General features: G+C 42.8%; 1 protein-coding gene across 1 annotated transcript in view; it reads left to right on the top strand.

Moving 5' to 3' along the window:
* Positions 1 to 15,707, top strand: part of LOC138265670 (serotransferrin-A-like) — a 478,400-nt gene that overhangs the window by 445,633 nt on the left and 17,060 nt on the right. Inside the window, exon 16 of the mRNA XM_069213586.1 lies at positions 10,035 to 10,227. Coding sequence (XP_069069687.1) covers positions 10,035 to 10,227 — 193 coding nt within the window. The remainder of the gene's footprint in view (positions 1 to 10,034; positions 10,228 to 15,707) is intronic.

The following is a 15,707-nucleotide window of genomic DNA, read 5'->3' as shown; positions in this document are numbered from 1 at the left end:
GAGTGGAGTATGCATGGTGTGGTAACACACTGCCATTACAGACAACACTTGTTTTGATTGAAATTACCATTACATTTGCACAGACATTCAGTTTTTCAAATCAAACTATACTGTGCACAGACGATGATGTGTGGAAATTGCATCACCTAATGCAATGATTTGTTTTAATCATATAAAGGTATTTGGTTCCAGCACAGTTCAGAATTGACAAAAATTTTCTTCATTTGTACTACTAATTCTGATATAATCTGAAGTTTATTTAAATGTTGTCATGTGATAGAAAAAACTCTTTCCTAACCCCAGTATCCAGCAAGATTATCACATAAACCCTCTCACTTTGAAGTCAGGAAAGAAAAGTAAACAATAAGTTCCCACCGAAGACAGAGCCTGACATTTGACTTTGTTCTTTGAATGCACAGCAAATCTGATGAGATAAGAACAAGATTTACAGGCCTGTTTACAGAAAGGAAGCACTCAGAATGATACTGTAAATAAGGTTTGGGCAAGGGAGTTAAGAACTCAGGCTGCATAGCCTAAAACAAATAAAGCCAGCAAATTGAAAGCAACAAAATGTGAGTTACAAACAACAAGGCCAATGGCAAGCAACGGGCTGAATGCATTCCCAAGGAAGCTCATGGATGTACTCAAAGTGACAGTCGTGGGATACTTTGTGGGTAAAATCCAGTATTTTAGTCCAGTCCGTATCTTGCAGACGTTTGACCACATCAATTACCTAGGTAGTATGACGAGAAGACCTGGAGTGTTTTCCATGTTGCAGGAAAGGTCTGTACACCCATTCTATCAGTTTGCCACCAGTTCCTATGGTGTAGAGCTTCTGGCACACCTCTTGTAGGGTTAGTGCTAGGTGGCAGACATGAAATACGGCATTTAATGATTATTTAAGGTGGTTGTAGTTAAGGAGTTGACCGGGGTGAAGATGGTAGTCTGCCACAAAAGTTTGGACATTTAGTAGCTTGTTGTCCAGGAACAAATCCCCCAATTTTAAGACACCTGTAGCATGCCAATGATGGAGTTGCTCTGAGAACAGCCGTCCTTTGTGATTAGAAAGGCTTAGAAAAGATAGTGCAGGAGCACAGGGTTTCTTCGTGTCAGTCAGTTTACAGGTTCTAGCAGGGCAAGAGAAAGCTGTGCATGATAACCCCATATGGTGATCTGTAGAATGCTCAGTAGGAAACAATGAGCAGTGCATTAAGCCTTCCTTAAAAGTCTTTACTGATAAACCCCATTACAATGTAGGGAGGTGAGCAGAAAACCAGCGAGCCACCCATTGGGCCTGTGCAGCTTAATAATAGCATTCTAAGTCCAGAAGACCTAATCCACCCGCAGTCACAGGTAGCTTTACAGTGAAAAGAGCTACCAGACAGCACTGCAGCGACCAAATCAGATGTGTGGCATGTCTGAAGAAGGAATGAAGGATGAGCAGGAGAAGGTTTGCAAAAAAATACTATCACTGGGGTAGCACACCATCTTCACTAGTGGCATGCGGCCCACTACAGAAAGCAGAAGAAAAGACTAAAAGGCAAACTGGGTTTGGAGGGACTGTGACGCTCTACCAAGATTTCCATCCTGCAAATCAGTGGGAGAATAGTAGCCTTTACTCACTAGGTATCAAAAGGTTACTGGTTCCCAGTTCAATCTGAGATCTAATTATATCTAAATAAATGGGGAAAAAGTGCCATATGTCAAAGAAACACTAATTACATTTTTACATTTTTAATTTTTGTTTGTGCAATTTACATCACAAATAGTTTGAAGATTCTATATGTACTTGACACCTAGGGATAACCCAGATCACTAGTTTGTCTTTTGCTCAATTTCAAAACCATTTAAAGCCATGGACCAAGTGGGCAATTGCCTTGCACAACCTTGCAAGGGGTCTGGCCCCTGCTCACTCTGCATAAGAAAGAACAGCGGACCATTGCACCAGAAGAGTTTGCCAAGGTGGATGGGTGTCGCTTGTTCAATCACTTGACAGTGCCTCCTTTGTTTCTTTCCTGTGTGCAGAGACAACTCCCTAGGTACCCAATACCTCCGATGGTCTTGGTGGACCCATCTTGTCTGAGTTTAGGAATTGTCCCACCTTGTTCTTCTCTTCCTTATTGTAGGAGGCTGGCCTGGCTTGTAGTGGGTACCAAGGGGTACTTACACTCTGTACCAGGTCCAGTTATCCCTTATTAGTGTAGAAGAGGTGTTTCTAGCAGCTTAGGCTGATAGAAGGTAGCTATAGCTGAGCAGCTTAAGCTGAACTAGGAGACATGCAAAGTTCCTAGTATATCACTGGTGTCATATGCACAATATCATAAGAAAACACAATACATAGATATACTAAAAATAAAGGTACTTTATTTTTATGACAATATGCCAAAAGTATCTAAGTGAGTACCCTCAGTATGAGGATAGCAAATATACACAAGATATATGTACACAATACCAAAAATATGCAGTAATAGCAAAAGGAAGTAATGCAAGCAGTCTGTAGTTACAATAGATTGCAATAGGAGCACATAGGTATAGGGGCAACACAAACCATACACTCCAAAAGTGGAATGCGAATAACGTATGGACCCCAAACCTATGTGAGCTTGTAGAGGGTCGCTGAGACTGTAAGAAAACAGTGAGGGTTAGAAAAATAGCCCACCCCAAGACCCTGAAAAGTAGGTGTAAAGTGCACCTATATTCCCCAGAGAGCCCAGAAGTCATGATAGGGGAATTCTGCAAGAAAGAACAACACCAGCAATGCAACCAAAGTGGATTTCTGGACGAGAGTACCTGTGGAACAAGGGGACCAAGTCCAAGAGTCGCGACAAAGTCGAGATTGGGCAGATGCCCAGGAAATGCCAGCTGAGGGTGCAAAGAAGCTGCCACCGGATGGTAGAAGCTGTGGATTCTGCAAGAACGAAGGGGACTAGGAACTTCCCCTTTGGAGGATGGATGTCCCACGTTGTGAAGAAGCTTGCAGAGGTGTTCCCACACAGAAAGACCGCAAACAAGCCTTGCTAGCTGCAAGGGTTGCGGTTAGGGTTTTTGGATGCTGCTGTGGCCCAGGAGGGACCAGGATGTCGCCAATTGCGTGAGGAGACAGAGGGGGCGCCCAGCAAGACAGGGAGTCCTCACAGAAGCAGGCAGCACCCACAGAAGTGCCAGAACAGGCACTACAAAGAAGAGTGAACCGGAGCTCACCCGAAGTCACAAAAGGAGATCCCACGATGCAGGAGGACAACTCAGGAGGTTGTGCACTGCAGGTTAGAGTGTCAGGCACCCAGGCTTGGCTGTGCACAAAGGAAATCCTGGAAGAGTGCACAGGAGCCGGAGCAGCTGCAAATCACGCTGTACCCAGCAATGCAGTCTAGCGTGGGGAGGCAAGGACTTACCTCCACCAAACTTGGACTGAAGAGTCACTGGACTGTGGGAGTCACTTGGACAGAGTTGCTGAGTTCCAGGGACCACGCTCGTTGTGCTGAGAGGGGACCCAGAGGACCGGTGATGCAGTCTTTTGTTGCCTGCGGTTGCAGGGGGAAGATTCCGTCGACCCACGGGAGATTTCTTCGGAGCTTCTAGTGCAGAGAGGAGGCAGACTACCCCCACAGCATGCACCACCAGGAAAACAGTCGAGAAGGCGGCAGGATCAGCGATACAAGGTTGCAGTAGTCGTCTTTGCTACTTTGTTGCAGTTTTGCAGGCGTCCTGAGCAGTCAGTGGTCGATTCCTTGGCAGAAGGTGAAGAGAGAGATGCAGAGGAACTCTGATGAGCTCTTGTATTCGTTATCTAAAGAATTCCCCAAAGCAGAGACCCTAAATAGCCAGAAAAGGAGGTTTGGCTACCTAGGAAGGAGGATAGGCTAGCAACACCTGGAGGAGCCTATCAGAAGGAGTCTCTGACGTCACCTGCTGGCACTGGCCACTCAGAGCAGTCCAGTGTGCCAGCAGCACCTCTGTTTCCAAGATGGCAGAGGTCTGGAGCACACTGGAGGAGCTCTGGGCACCTCCCCTGGGAGGTGCAGGTCAGGGGAGTGGTCACTCCCCTTTCCTTTGTCCAGTTTCGCACCAGAGCAGGGCTGGGGGATCCCTGAACCGGTGTAGACTGGCTTATGCAGAGATGGGCACCTTCTGCGCCCATCAAAGCATTTCCAGAGGCTGGGGGAGGCTACTCCTCCCCAGCCCTGACACCTTTTTTTCAAAGGGAGAGGGTGTAACACCCTCTCTCTGAGGAAGTCCTTTGTTCTGCCTTCCTGGGCCAAGCCTGGCTGGACCCCAGGAGGGCAGAAACCTGTCTGAGGGGTTGGCAGCAGCTGCAGTGAAATCCCAGGAAAGGTAGTTTGGCAGTACCCGGGTCTGTGCTGGAGACTTGGGGGATCATGGAATTGTCGCCCCAATGCCAGAATGGCATTGGGATGACAGTTCCATGATCTTAGACATGTTACATGGCCATGTTCGGAGTTACCATTGTGACGCTATACATAGGTAGTGACCTATGTGTAGTGCACGTGTGTAATGGTGTCCCCGCACTCACAAAGTCTGGGGAATTTGCCCTGAACATTGTGGGGGCACCTTGGCTAGTGCAAGGGTGCCCACACACTAAGTAACTTAGCACCCAACCTTTACCAGGTAAAGGTTAGACATATAGGTGACTTATAAGTTACTTAAGTGGAGTGGTAAATGGCTGTGAAATAACGTGGACGTTATTTCACTCAGGCTGCAGTGGCAGGCCTGTGTAAGAATTGTCAGAGCTCCCTATGGGTGGCAAAAGAAATGCTGCAGCCCATAGGGATCTCCTGGAACCCCATTACCCTGGGTACCTCAGTACCATATACTAGGGAATTATAAGGGTGTTCCAGTATGCCAATGTGAATTGGTGAAATTGGTCACTAGCCTGTTAGTGACAATTTGGAAAGCAAAGCGAGAGCATAACCACTGAGGTTCTGGTTAGCAGAGCCTCAGTGAGACAGTTAGTCATCACAGAGGGAACACATACAGGGCACACTTATGAGCACTGGGGCCCTGGCTGGCAGGGTCCCAGTGACACATACACTAAAACAACATATATACAGTGAAATATGGGGGTAACATGCCAGGCAAGATAGTACTTTCCTACACTTATTTATCCAGTTCTTTGCAACAACTCTTTGAATCACATGCCATGGATCTCCCATTTCATCTCAATTTCATCCTCCTCTTTTATTATCTTTGATTGGTAGTCCGGGCTCCTGTTTCTGAGATAAATGTAGAGTCCCAGACATACACTCTAGTGCTGTGAGACTACAGGCAAGTTGTGGGTACCTCACATCCTGACAGTAGGTGTGAGACTGTCGCCCACACCACCTGCCCTGCCTCATTAAATTTATTTTAGGTTGAAAGTCCATGGGCGGTTGGGGTGAGCCAGATATTTTTGTTCGATTTGTTTAAACTAGCATAAGGTTAAATACCTTAATGTTTCCCAAACAGTTTGCCAGGGTTTTTAAAATGTTCAGAAACATAATCAGAATTTTGCTGTTTCTTTCTCTTCAAGAAGGATTGGGTAGATTTGGGAATGGGTGATGGCTTTGACACAGTGCTGAGGGGCATTAATTTACTACTAAACAAGGAATAATGTGACACGTGAATGTAGCAAACCAGAAGGCAATCACAAAAAGACCACGATGTTTAAATAATGCTAAGTTAAAAAAAAGAGTAAATACATGCACTGACAACATAGTGAGGCATGGCCTCTCTTGGGAGTGTCTGTAAAACTGACGTTTGTTCTTGAATTTTTTTGTCCTGAATTTTGACCCTGTGTCCTGAAGTTTGACCCTTTGTCCTGAATTTTTTACAGTCCTGTCCAGAATTTGCCTCAATGCCAGGTGGTCACCCTATTACATGGATAATTGCACTATTGTTGATAACTTTGACTGCGAGCAAACTCCTTTTGTCTCTCTCTTCACGCTCTCAGTGGCATTGTGAATCAGCTTACTTATGTCAACTATTTTACTTTTTACTTTCAGTTTGTGTGGCAAGAAAAGTCAGGTTAGGTATTTACTACACTGATAGCTCCACCTCGAGCAAATGCGAGACCCACTGCATTGCAAATGCTTGTTTTCTTTCTGATGTAAGGATGAGTCGCCTTCTCTTTGAGAGAATGTGCATATTCAGTTGCTTCATTGTTGGATTGATTAGGGTCGAGCCTGCGTTGCATGCGCTTGCGCGTGCGTTTCACTAACAAGACGCTTTAGGAATTAATAAGGGCTCGGAGCCCCGTCCACGTGACATCAGTGTCTTTCATTGGTTCGTGGGCTTGGCTGTTTGAATCTGCTTGATTTCATTAGTGGAAGGCATGTATACGTCATGCCTTTTCCGGTGGTTAGCCCTCCTCGAGCGCATTGACCAAGCACAGAAAACATACGAGGCTCGCTGTATTCGATTCGGTTTGTGGACTACTTTTTCTCTATTTTCACAACGTGATCTCGCTTGGCAGAAGTCGAGCATATTTTTTAATGTTAAGATTGAAACATCAGTGTTAAGCCAAAACGTTATGATTTTTGTATGGCCTGTTTTCGACTTCCCTCAATTTCCCTTTCCTACAGTTCGTTGATCTGGATGGTGTGTGTGAGCTTGTGTATTATGTACGCAGTTTTTAAAGCGCAAGGTCACGAATATTTTGGGAATTCTTCCGATGCTCAGATGCTTCAGAGAGCAATTATTCTGACATTCGTTGTGTGTTGTTCCAGCTAAATTACATTTCGCCTTGACAGTTGACCACCATGCTAGACTTCCGGGGACCATTTTTCCCTTTGAGCAATGTGACATGGGTTAAGTGTTTTATCTGTAAACATTTTTTTTCAGATAAAAGGCTTGAAGATCCTTGAGAGTGCATTCTGGTGTTCTTTCTTGTCATTTCGCTTTGTGAGAGTTGCTAGGTTTTGGAGGTAGAACTCAGAGAGATTAGGATGACAAAAAGCACGTCATTTTCTTCTATTTTCCCCCGAAGACTGTAAAGTAATTCCAAGCTGCACATGGAAAATCCTTACTGGAAGCGAAAGGGGGAATCATAAACATGCATCATGTTTTCAGAAGGAGAACTCATTAATCATGATGAAGCACTTAACGTTTATAATATGGTTTGTGAGAACCATCCTTTGTACCAAAATATGAAGGAAATGTTGCCTTAGAAACTGTGTCAGGCATTTTTTTAATTTAAAGAACACTTTCATTTCTTTATGGTCTCATCTTCGTTTTCTTTGTATTCTCATAGAACAAAAATATTAGTGCTTTTCTCAGCATCACACATGTATTATGACATAAACTAAATAAGTGCCTCTTTCATATGAAAATTAACGTTAGAACCAAACTAGACAAGATGAAAATCTAAATTGACGCCTTTGAAGAATGCTTGGCTTGAGGCAGAGCCTAGAATCAGAATAGGATAGTGCTTTCTAAGCCATTCCTATGAGGCGGCCCCTGCCATCAATTATTGTCGCTCAAAAGGGCCTGCCAAAATGTTGTGCAGACACAATGAAAAGTGCCAACAAAAGTGCATTGGCTGAATACCACCAAGGGATTGCCAGGCACTATAGAGGTGGCAATTCATGACAGGCCTTCCACCATGCACCCAGTGCAAGCTGTACTACTGACTCCACTGGCACCGAGTTCTACATGGGACGGACACGCGACAGTGGATTCCTTTTTAAGGGTCAAGCCTGTGCCACATGTGCTTGCACATTCGTTTTGCTAGCGAGGCACTTTAGAAATTAATAAGGGCTCAGAGCCCCGTCCACCTGACGTCAGTGTCTTTCATTGGTTCGTGGGCTTGCCTGTTAGAATCTGCTTGATTTCATTAGTGGAAGGCACGCATACTCATGCCTTTTCCAGTGGTTAGCCCTCCTCGAGTGCATCAACCAAGTACAGAAAACATATGAGGCTCACTGTTTTCCATTCAGTTTGTGGACTACTTTTTCTCTATTTTTGCAACGATCTGGCTTGGCAGAAGTCGAGCGCTTTGCATAATATCGACCCTGTTAGACAGTTAATTGCACTTTTTCCGGTTACTTTATGTCACAAGAAAAGACAGTTTAGGAGTTTACAACGCTATTAGCTCTAACACGAGCAAACGCGAGACCCGTTGCATTGCAAATGCCTGTTTTTTCTGCCATCAGGCTAGGGCGGGTTGCGCCAGAGCTCCATGCATCTTTGATGCCTTCGCGGCCTTGGATACTGGCTTGTAGCGGCCTCTACTGGACTAAACCAATTTCACCTAATCATCCCCAGATGTTGGATCAAGGTTTTCAGCAACTGTCTGGGTTACGGTCGACTTCAACACCACAACTCCCTTTAAGAATCCTCTGAGAATGTTCGGCTTCGGTTAATGGAAGGGAAAAAGGATCGACTTCTTCAGAAATGCCCTCAATGCATGTTTAAATATGCGTACTATACAAGCATGACTTGTATAACCTCTGCTTGTCACCGGCGCACCAAGAGCAGAACTGTGCCCTGTTCAAAAATAAAAAATCCTACACCCAAATGGGACCAACGCCTAGCCCATAATATGGAGATAGCAGTGGAAGCTGAATTTTCTGCAGACAAGGAACAGCGCCAACAGATTGGCGACAAAAGCAGGTGATGTTCCAATAGGTCGGTGCACTGATGTCATCATGATTCATTATGCTAATTGAAACGTAGCCGTAGAACATTTAAAAACACACCAAACTGCATGTCACCCAACTGGAGGTCTGAAACTCACTATACTAATGATAAACCGAAATCTGCGTAAGGAACTTCAAATGCAGACATCCAGGCTAATACACAAGAAAAGATGGTTCACAATACACCCACCCACACAGTGTTCACTAACATGTTGTAAAGGACCTCATCCAGTTCGAGACTCGAACATTGCTAAGCTACGCTTCTAAAATAAATACCCAAAATACATGAAAAAGGTAATCTCGCCTAGAACCAGCAGTTAGCAACCTAAAAATGACCGATAGAAAGCATGTAACAAATAAGCATTGGTTAGCAAGAGAGGGGTTATTAGTCACCGAGGGGTCGGCTGCCAAGGCTCTCAGAGTGGCGAAGTTCTTGCCTCCAACGAACTTAAGGAGAGCACCCGGTCCGTTTAAAGATGACCGCCGTCTGCTGCAGTAGGGGTCGAATTCTGACAAAGTGTTCCTAACACAGGGCACCGAGAGAACACCATGTTCAGTGACTTGTTCGCCATTCTTTTTTTTTTTTCAAATTTAAAAACTAGAAGTTTGCGAAAAACAAAAACGCACTGGCCCCAGCACCCAGTGCGTTTCCCCCCAGCACTTGTGGGACATTGTTTTCTTTGACTCGAACTGCCATGTTGAACCAGTGCAGGGACATTATGCATCAGGAGGATCGTCATATATAAGGGAGACATTCCTGTGCATGAATTGCAGCGATCCCGTGGCAGACATGTCGCTGCTTTGGATTGACCACCAGAAAGTAAATAAGTGGCTCCTCCACATTAAAATACGGTGGGAGAACTGCAAGCTTCAGTGAGGATGAAGAAGAATTGTTTGGATACAGCCGCTCTACTGTAACACCAACTTCAAATCATCACCAGGAGTTTTCTGTGAAATACCATAGTCTAAGGCCTGTCCTACCACAAAATGCGCGGCGCAAACCAACACATCCAGTTCAGGCAGTTCTAAAACATGGCTCTTCATTAAAGCATTCTCAAAATAACAAGGGTCTCTTTTTCCTTATCAAGCTTTAAGGCGCGCGCGCGCACACACACACACACACACGTTTTAAGCTTGAGTAGATAGTTCAAATATGAATATACATTTAGATTATGAAAGCAAGGCGTGAAGGCCTCCCCATTTAAACATTTTTGAAAAAATCAAATGTACAACTTTGCGATTCCTTTGCCATGTCTGGGTAACCATATGATAAGCCTGTCAGGGATGAAACGGAGTTGGTTTAAGATAGGACTTTATAACAGAAGAATATAAGAATTCTGTGTCAAGTTTTTAACGTTGGCATCACCCTTTCTTGTATTAACCCACACTTTTCCTTTTCAGGCTTTATATGGACGCTCTGGAACAAAACAAAGTGAATTCAAGATGTTTGTGTCTGAAAATGGCAAAGACCTTCTGTTCAAAGACTCCACCCAATGCCTGATTGAGGTGCCCAGTGGAACGTCCACCAAAGACTTCTTGGGAAGGGAATATTATGAAGCACTTGTTGGATTGAACAAATGCTTCCCCACCTCAGGTAATTATACGGGGTTTAAATACCACTGTGTTAATCTTTGTGTTTTCTTAACTTATAGTACGCCCAAGATGTGTTACCACCACTGGAAAACCTAAATGCAGGCACAATGAAATGCCCTCACTTTAGAAAAATGTCTAGGTGATTTCTCAGTTCAACTAATCTCAGTGTGCATCTTTACCTCACATAACTCCACGGTGCAATCTGACCTATAGGCACTGCTTGTCTCAAGTAGGTTACCAGACATGTTTTTCTCCTTTCACCTCATTTAGTACCCAACCAATAACATTAATGTGTAGTCTATGACCATTTCTACAAATAACACCTTCAATGCTTAATTTATAAAAAAAAATAAGTGCAGGGGGCCACAGTTTTACTTAGGAGCTAGCACCCTGCATTGTGGAATACAGGATTGCTAAATGCCAGTGCTATTTTGTCTTAATTCCATTACACAACCCTTTTTCCACCACATTACTCTCCCAGTCTCTTTATCCAACTGTTGTAGTTTCCTTTTCATACCTGCTTCCTACCTTTGTCATTGTTTTACTTCCTTTCTTTCTTGTGCTCTGGGTCAACTTCTGCTATAAAAAATAAGTCCTGGTCCTCAAAAATGAGTGTTTTGGTGCCTACAGACTCCTGGAACCAAAAACACATATTAAGCTGAGAAACGTGTATATCTAATAGAATATAGAGCAGAACCTCCACTTTAATATGATGACTCTCTCTAACTCTGCCTTCTTGGACCCTCCTGTATGAAAATAATCAGTGCATCCTGGGGCATGTTGCACATAGTGCCAAGGGAGGGGAGGGGCAAAAGGCTTTGGTGTCCACTCCCAAATACCTCCCCCCGCAGGGCACTATGGTATTGAGGAAGTGATGGCAGATGTTTGTGCAGCACCTTCTGTAATAACGATAGCCTATTTGCTTGGAGGTGTGACCCATGCAAATGAGCCGTATAATGCATCATGGCATAGAGTCAAACATGCCCTTAGGAGGGGCACTGTCAAAGCACCACAAAAAGGTGTCACACTGTCAGTACACTCCCTGAAGGCAGCCCTCTGGAAGGGAGGAAAAGGGTCCCACGGACCCCCACCCCCGGACATACCCTTGCCGGCAGGTGCAGTCACTCACTGCACCTGTCTGTAGGGGGATCTCCATTTCCTCTTCAAAGTGCATGCAAGATGCCGCCTGTACAGAGAAACATGGAGCAGCTTTGAAGCAGTCTCTATATATATCCCAGCATGCGGCTGTGCTGAGGGCAGGTCATTTATCATAATAGGGCACTCTGTCCCAGTTTGTGCCTGGTGCATCTGTTGAAAGGTGTATTGTGATATGAACAAGGACAGTGCCCCCGGTCTGTAACACTGGCCTTGGATTGTATAATCATATTGCTACTAAATTCCAAGGTCCTCTGTTCCTTGTTGTTCCACATGCAGGTAAGGGCCTGAGGTCATTATGGCTCCAGAGGTTGTGTTGCACAGAAATTGAGGGGCTTCGGGACAGATCTTACTTTATGAACAATATGGGAAAATAAAATCATTGCTTTTGCGATAATAAGCTAATGGAGTAGAATGGGGTGAACAATGGCCATATGCCAGTGATGTAACCACTAAGCCCACAGCTATACTATCCAGTGCCTAATTTCTAAAAGAAAACTGCCAGGTCTAAAGTTTTGCTCAGAAGTCCTGTCCAGCACATTCAAAGAAATGAGAGCCGAATATCAAGGATGTGCAGTCTTGATCGACGTAATTCCTCATTATTCCACCCAGAGACACTCTCTGTCTCTTTAGCTCATTCTTGCATGTCTCTTTTCATCCCCACCATCTCACTTTGTCACTTTTTTCCTTCCTTTTTCTTTCTTCTTCTTCTTCTTTCCTCTTTTTATGGTTTTCTCTCTTGCTCTGGCTCAAAGACTGTTGAAACAAATAAGTACTGGGCCACAAAAATGGATTGCTGATGGGCTTCACCTGCAACCACCAGCTAAATGTACCCACTGACCTAAAATTTACCATGGTAAAAGGTCAATGAAAGGCTTCAGAACAAAAGCATCATGGCGATCCTTATTGAAGTGTGTTAGCGTGCCTGACCTTAATAGATAAACTTACAAGGGGACGAGAATAGGTCAATGAACCTTTTGACTCACAATTAAGATGTTCTTACCATAGATCTAGTACATAATCAATAATCAATACACAATAATCAACAATCATTAGTAATCCATAAATCAATAATCAATGGAGTCAGTAATTATCACGCACCATGACCTTTCAGTCATGAATAACCGCACCCTTAGTAAAAGTTTAGAACAATTGTTTCCCTATATTAACAATGCTAAGGTCATATAGATTAATCTCAATATCAAATGAAAAATAAACAGAAACAATACTAGTTGTCCAATGCGGCGGAAGAAACGTAATCTAATCAAAGCTTGAACTACAACACATTCTAAGGTTACGGTGCAAATCAATAATAAAGTCAACTGCGTCAATGAAATGAAGTACATGAACTTTAGCAGAGAAATTCATCAAGCATTAGTCCCTGTTATCATAATTTATTGGTGAGAATCCTTAACTAATATCAGATTAGCATCAGCATGTTGGGCTTCATGCAAAACAATTTAGTAACACATATTTGGAAAAACATCTAACTATGGTTCTAGCAAAACATCACAGTTGGTACCTAGAAAGAAAAGGCAAATATGCATGGTAATTCACAGTTCGGAATATACCTATCCTCAGGGTGGAGCAGCAAAGCAGAATCATTCTTCGTCCTCAGGGCATCAGTCCATCAGCAAGGCATCAGGCTTCAGCATCAGAATTTAAAAAGGGCAATGTCATTCAGCATTAAAGTTAAGCACGTCTCTAGTAAAGATGCATAAGAAAGTAGTAACTTCTCGGTCAGGAAAAAATATGGGCAGTAAGCTGTCTTCTCTCAAAATGAGTGACTGCATGAAGGCAAGGGCAGAAATGACCGTCTTCTCACTGTGCAGTGTTGTTAAGTCAAAGTTGTTAAAACTATCCCCTAATTCTCTATTGGTCCGTTAATCGTATGTCGGCACTCTGTCCAATAAAACAAAAATTTCAAATCTATGAATTCTAGTATTACTCCGTTCTCATATTGTGATTGGTTCGTCTTGGGATGTCCTCATCATCCAACTTGTCAGGTAACAATATTGTCGCAGTTTCTACTCTAGTCAGTATCTTCATTGTTCTTGTTCTGGGAAAGTCAGTCTCACACACAATACACATAATATGTTGCATTAGCAAGTACATCATCGCTTAACAGTCAGTTCACACGAAAAGCTTCCGTTATGAGCACATTTAAACAATACAATAGACATTTCACAGTTTTATTCACTTAGTCAGCATTTTTATTAAACGCTAAGAAATACAGCTTTTACATGAGGCCTGGCAAGTGGGTCAATACACTCGCTAAGTTAAGGCCTACAATTAATAAAGCTAAAGCTTAATTCAGAACCCTTAATATGACATATTACTGCATTAGTCTAACATATATTCAACATTTCATAATATTTAATCATTGATTAGTACACTTCTTTAACATTGGTGGCCATTCTTCGTGATAACATTTTTAAATGCGTGCATTATTTTTCGACATGATTACATTTTCTACATAAACTTATTATTCAAATACATAAACATAATAAGACATCTGCACTAGCAAGCCCTCCTCTGATGACTAAATATGTCATCACACTAACTATTACCCACAAATTCTTTGCACCAGGTAACATTTTTACAATTCAATTTCTTCATAATTTCATTTCCCCATTGAATTTTCTTTGTAAATTTTCCCTTTTCTTTTCTTCCCTTCTCTGATTATTCTTTGGCTTTTCAATTTAATTATTTTACATAATTTGCATAATCCCCATATTCACCATAGACAAACCACAACAATGATTATCCCTTGTAATATTTTCAATAGAACCCCATTCCAAATTTTGGTGAGCCAATTTCCCACTGAAGCAAACTCCTTGCCAACCTTTTCCCAAACACTTGGTTCTTTCAATTCTTTCAAATGAGCACTTGCATTAGTCAGATTAGTAAGTAAGGGCTACATGTACGTAACATTTTGCACATCGCAAACCGCAAATCGGGCCGTTTGCGATGTGCAAAATGCACTTTGGCATGTACAAACCCATTTTTGCGATTCGGTAAACCATTTATCGAATCGCAAAAAGGGATTGTGAGTCGCAATCAGGAAGGTGTGTTCCCTTCCTAATTGCGAGTCGAAGTCCCATGTTTGACTGTTTTGTGACTGCGAATGCGGTCGCAAAACAATCGCAGTTAGCTCCAGTGTCATACTGGTGCTAACCCATTAGCTAACAGGAAGGGGTCCCCAGGGGACCCCTTCCCCTTTGTGAATGGCAGTAACCACTGCCTGCTTTGAAAAAATGAAACGAAAACATTTCATTTTTTGTTTTTGAAATGCGTCTTGTTTTCCTTTAAGGACATTTTTATTTAAAAGCAGTCACAGACATAGTGGTCTGCTGTCTCCAGCAGGCCACCATCCATGTGAGGGCGGCCATTCCCAAGGGGGTCGCAAATTGCGACCTATCTCATGAATATCCATGGGGTGGGCATTTGCGACCCCCTTGTGAATCGCAAATAGTGTCATTGACACTGTGCAACATAAGGCTTTGCGACTCGCAAATTGTGAGTCGCAAAACCAAACTTTGGTACATGTAGCCCTTAGTCTCTCATCTCTTTACTGTTATCTGGTATATACAAACAATAATGCTTAGAATTAATCATTCTACAGACTCCACCATCCTTCACTAAAAGAATGATTAAAGCAAGATGATTTTGAAGAGTAATAGCTCTATCAGCAGCTAATTCAGTATCTATCATGAGTATGGCTCCTGAAAAATTTGTCAGCATGTTATCCACAATAGTAGACAACTTTCAATTCTTTATAAAATTCAGAATGACTCCCCTTGAAGGAATCACTGCTCCAAATATATCTCCCACTATAGCAGAAAAGGACTCCCTCCTCTTTCTTTCATGATTTAATTCAGTCACTTTCAAAAACTTCTTCAGATCCTCCATTTGATAAATCTTTGGGAAAACTATCCCCAAATAACATGTCCTATACCATCCTCTTGCAAGACGGTAATAAGCATTAAGTCCACAGATGTAGTAAATACCTGGAATAGCAGGGTCCTGTCCATTCAACATAAATGTCCATTTACTCTGAAATAAAAACACATGCCTACATTCACTTGTTCCCACAAATAAAGTGTCAGTGTGCGATTTAGGCCTATATATACAAAGTTTCCTTACGTGTTGTGGATCTAAAGCTAGTCCCCCTTCATATTAATTGCATTATATGCATAGTCATTCTTGTAAGTCCTTTTCTCTAAGCCCTTTTCTAATTTCTCTTTTAAAGCCTTTCCCCTGTCATCTGTGTGATCTACAAAGCCTTTCTCTAAAGGTGTAAGCAAGCATGTCAAGTTATTTCTA

This window comes from Pleurodeles waltl, chromosome 11 (assembly GCF_031143425.1).
Source record: "Pleurodeles waltl isolate 20211129_DDA chromosome 11, aPleWal1.hap1.20221129, whole genome shotgun sequence".
Lineage (NCBI taxonomy): Eukaryota > Metazoa > Chordata > Amphibia > Caudata > Salamandridae > Pleurodeles > Pleurodeles waltl.
This window is presented reverse-complemented; position numbering and strand designations above follow the sequence as displayed.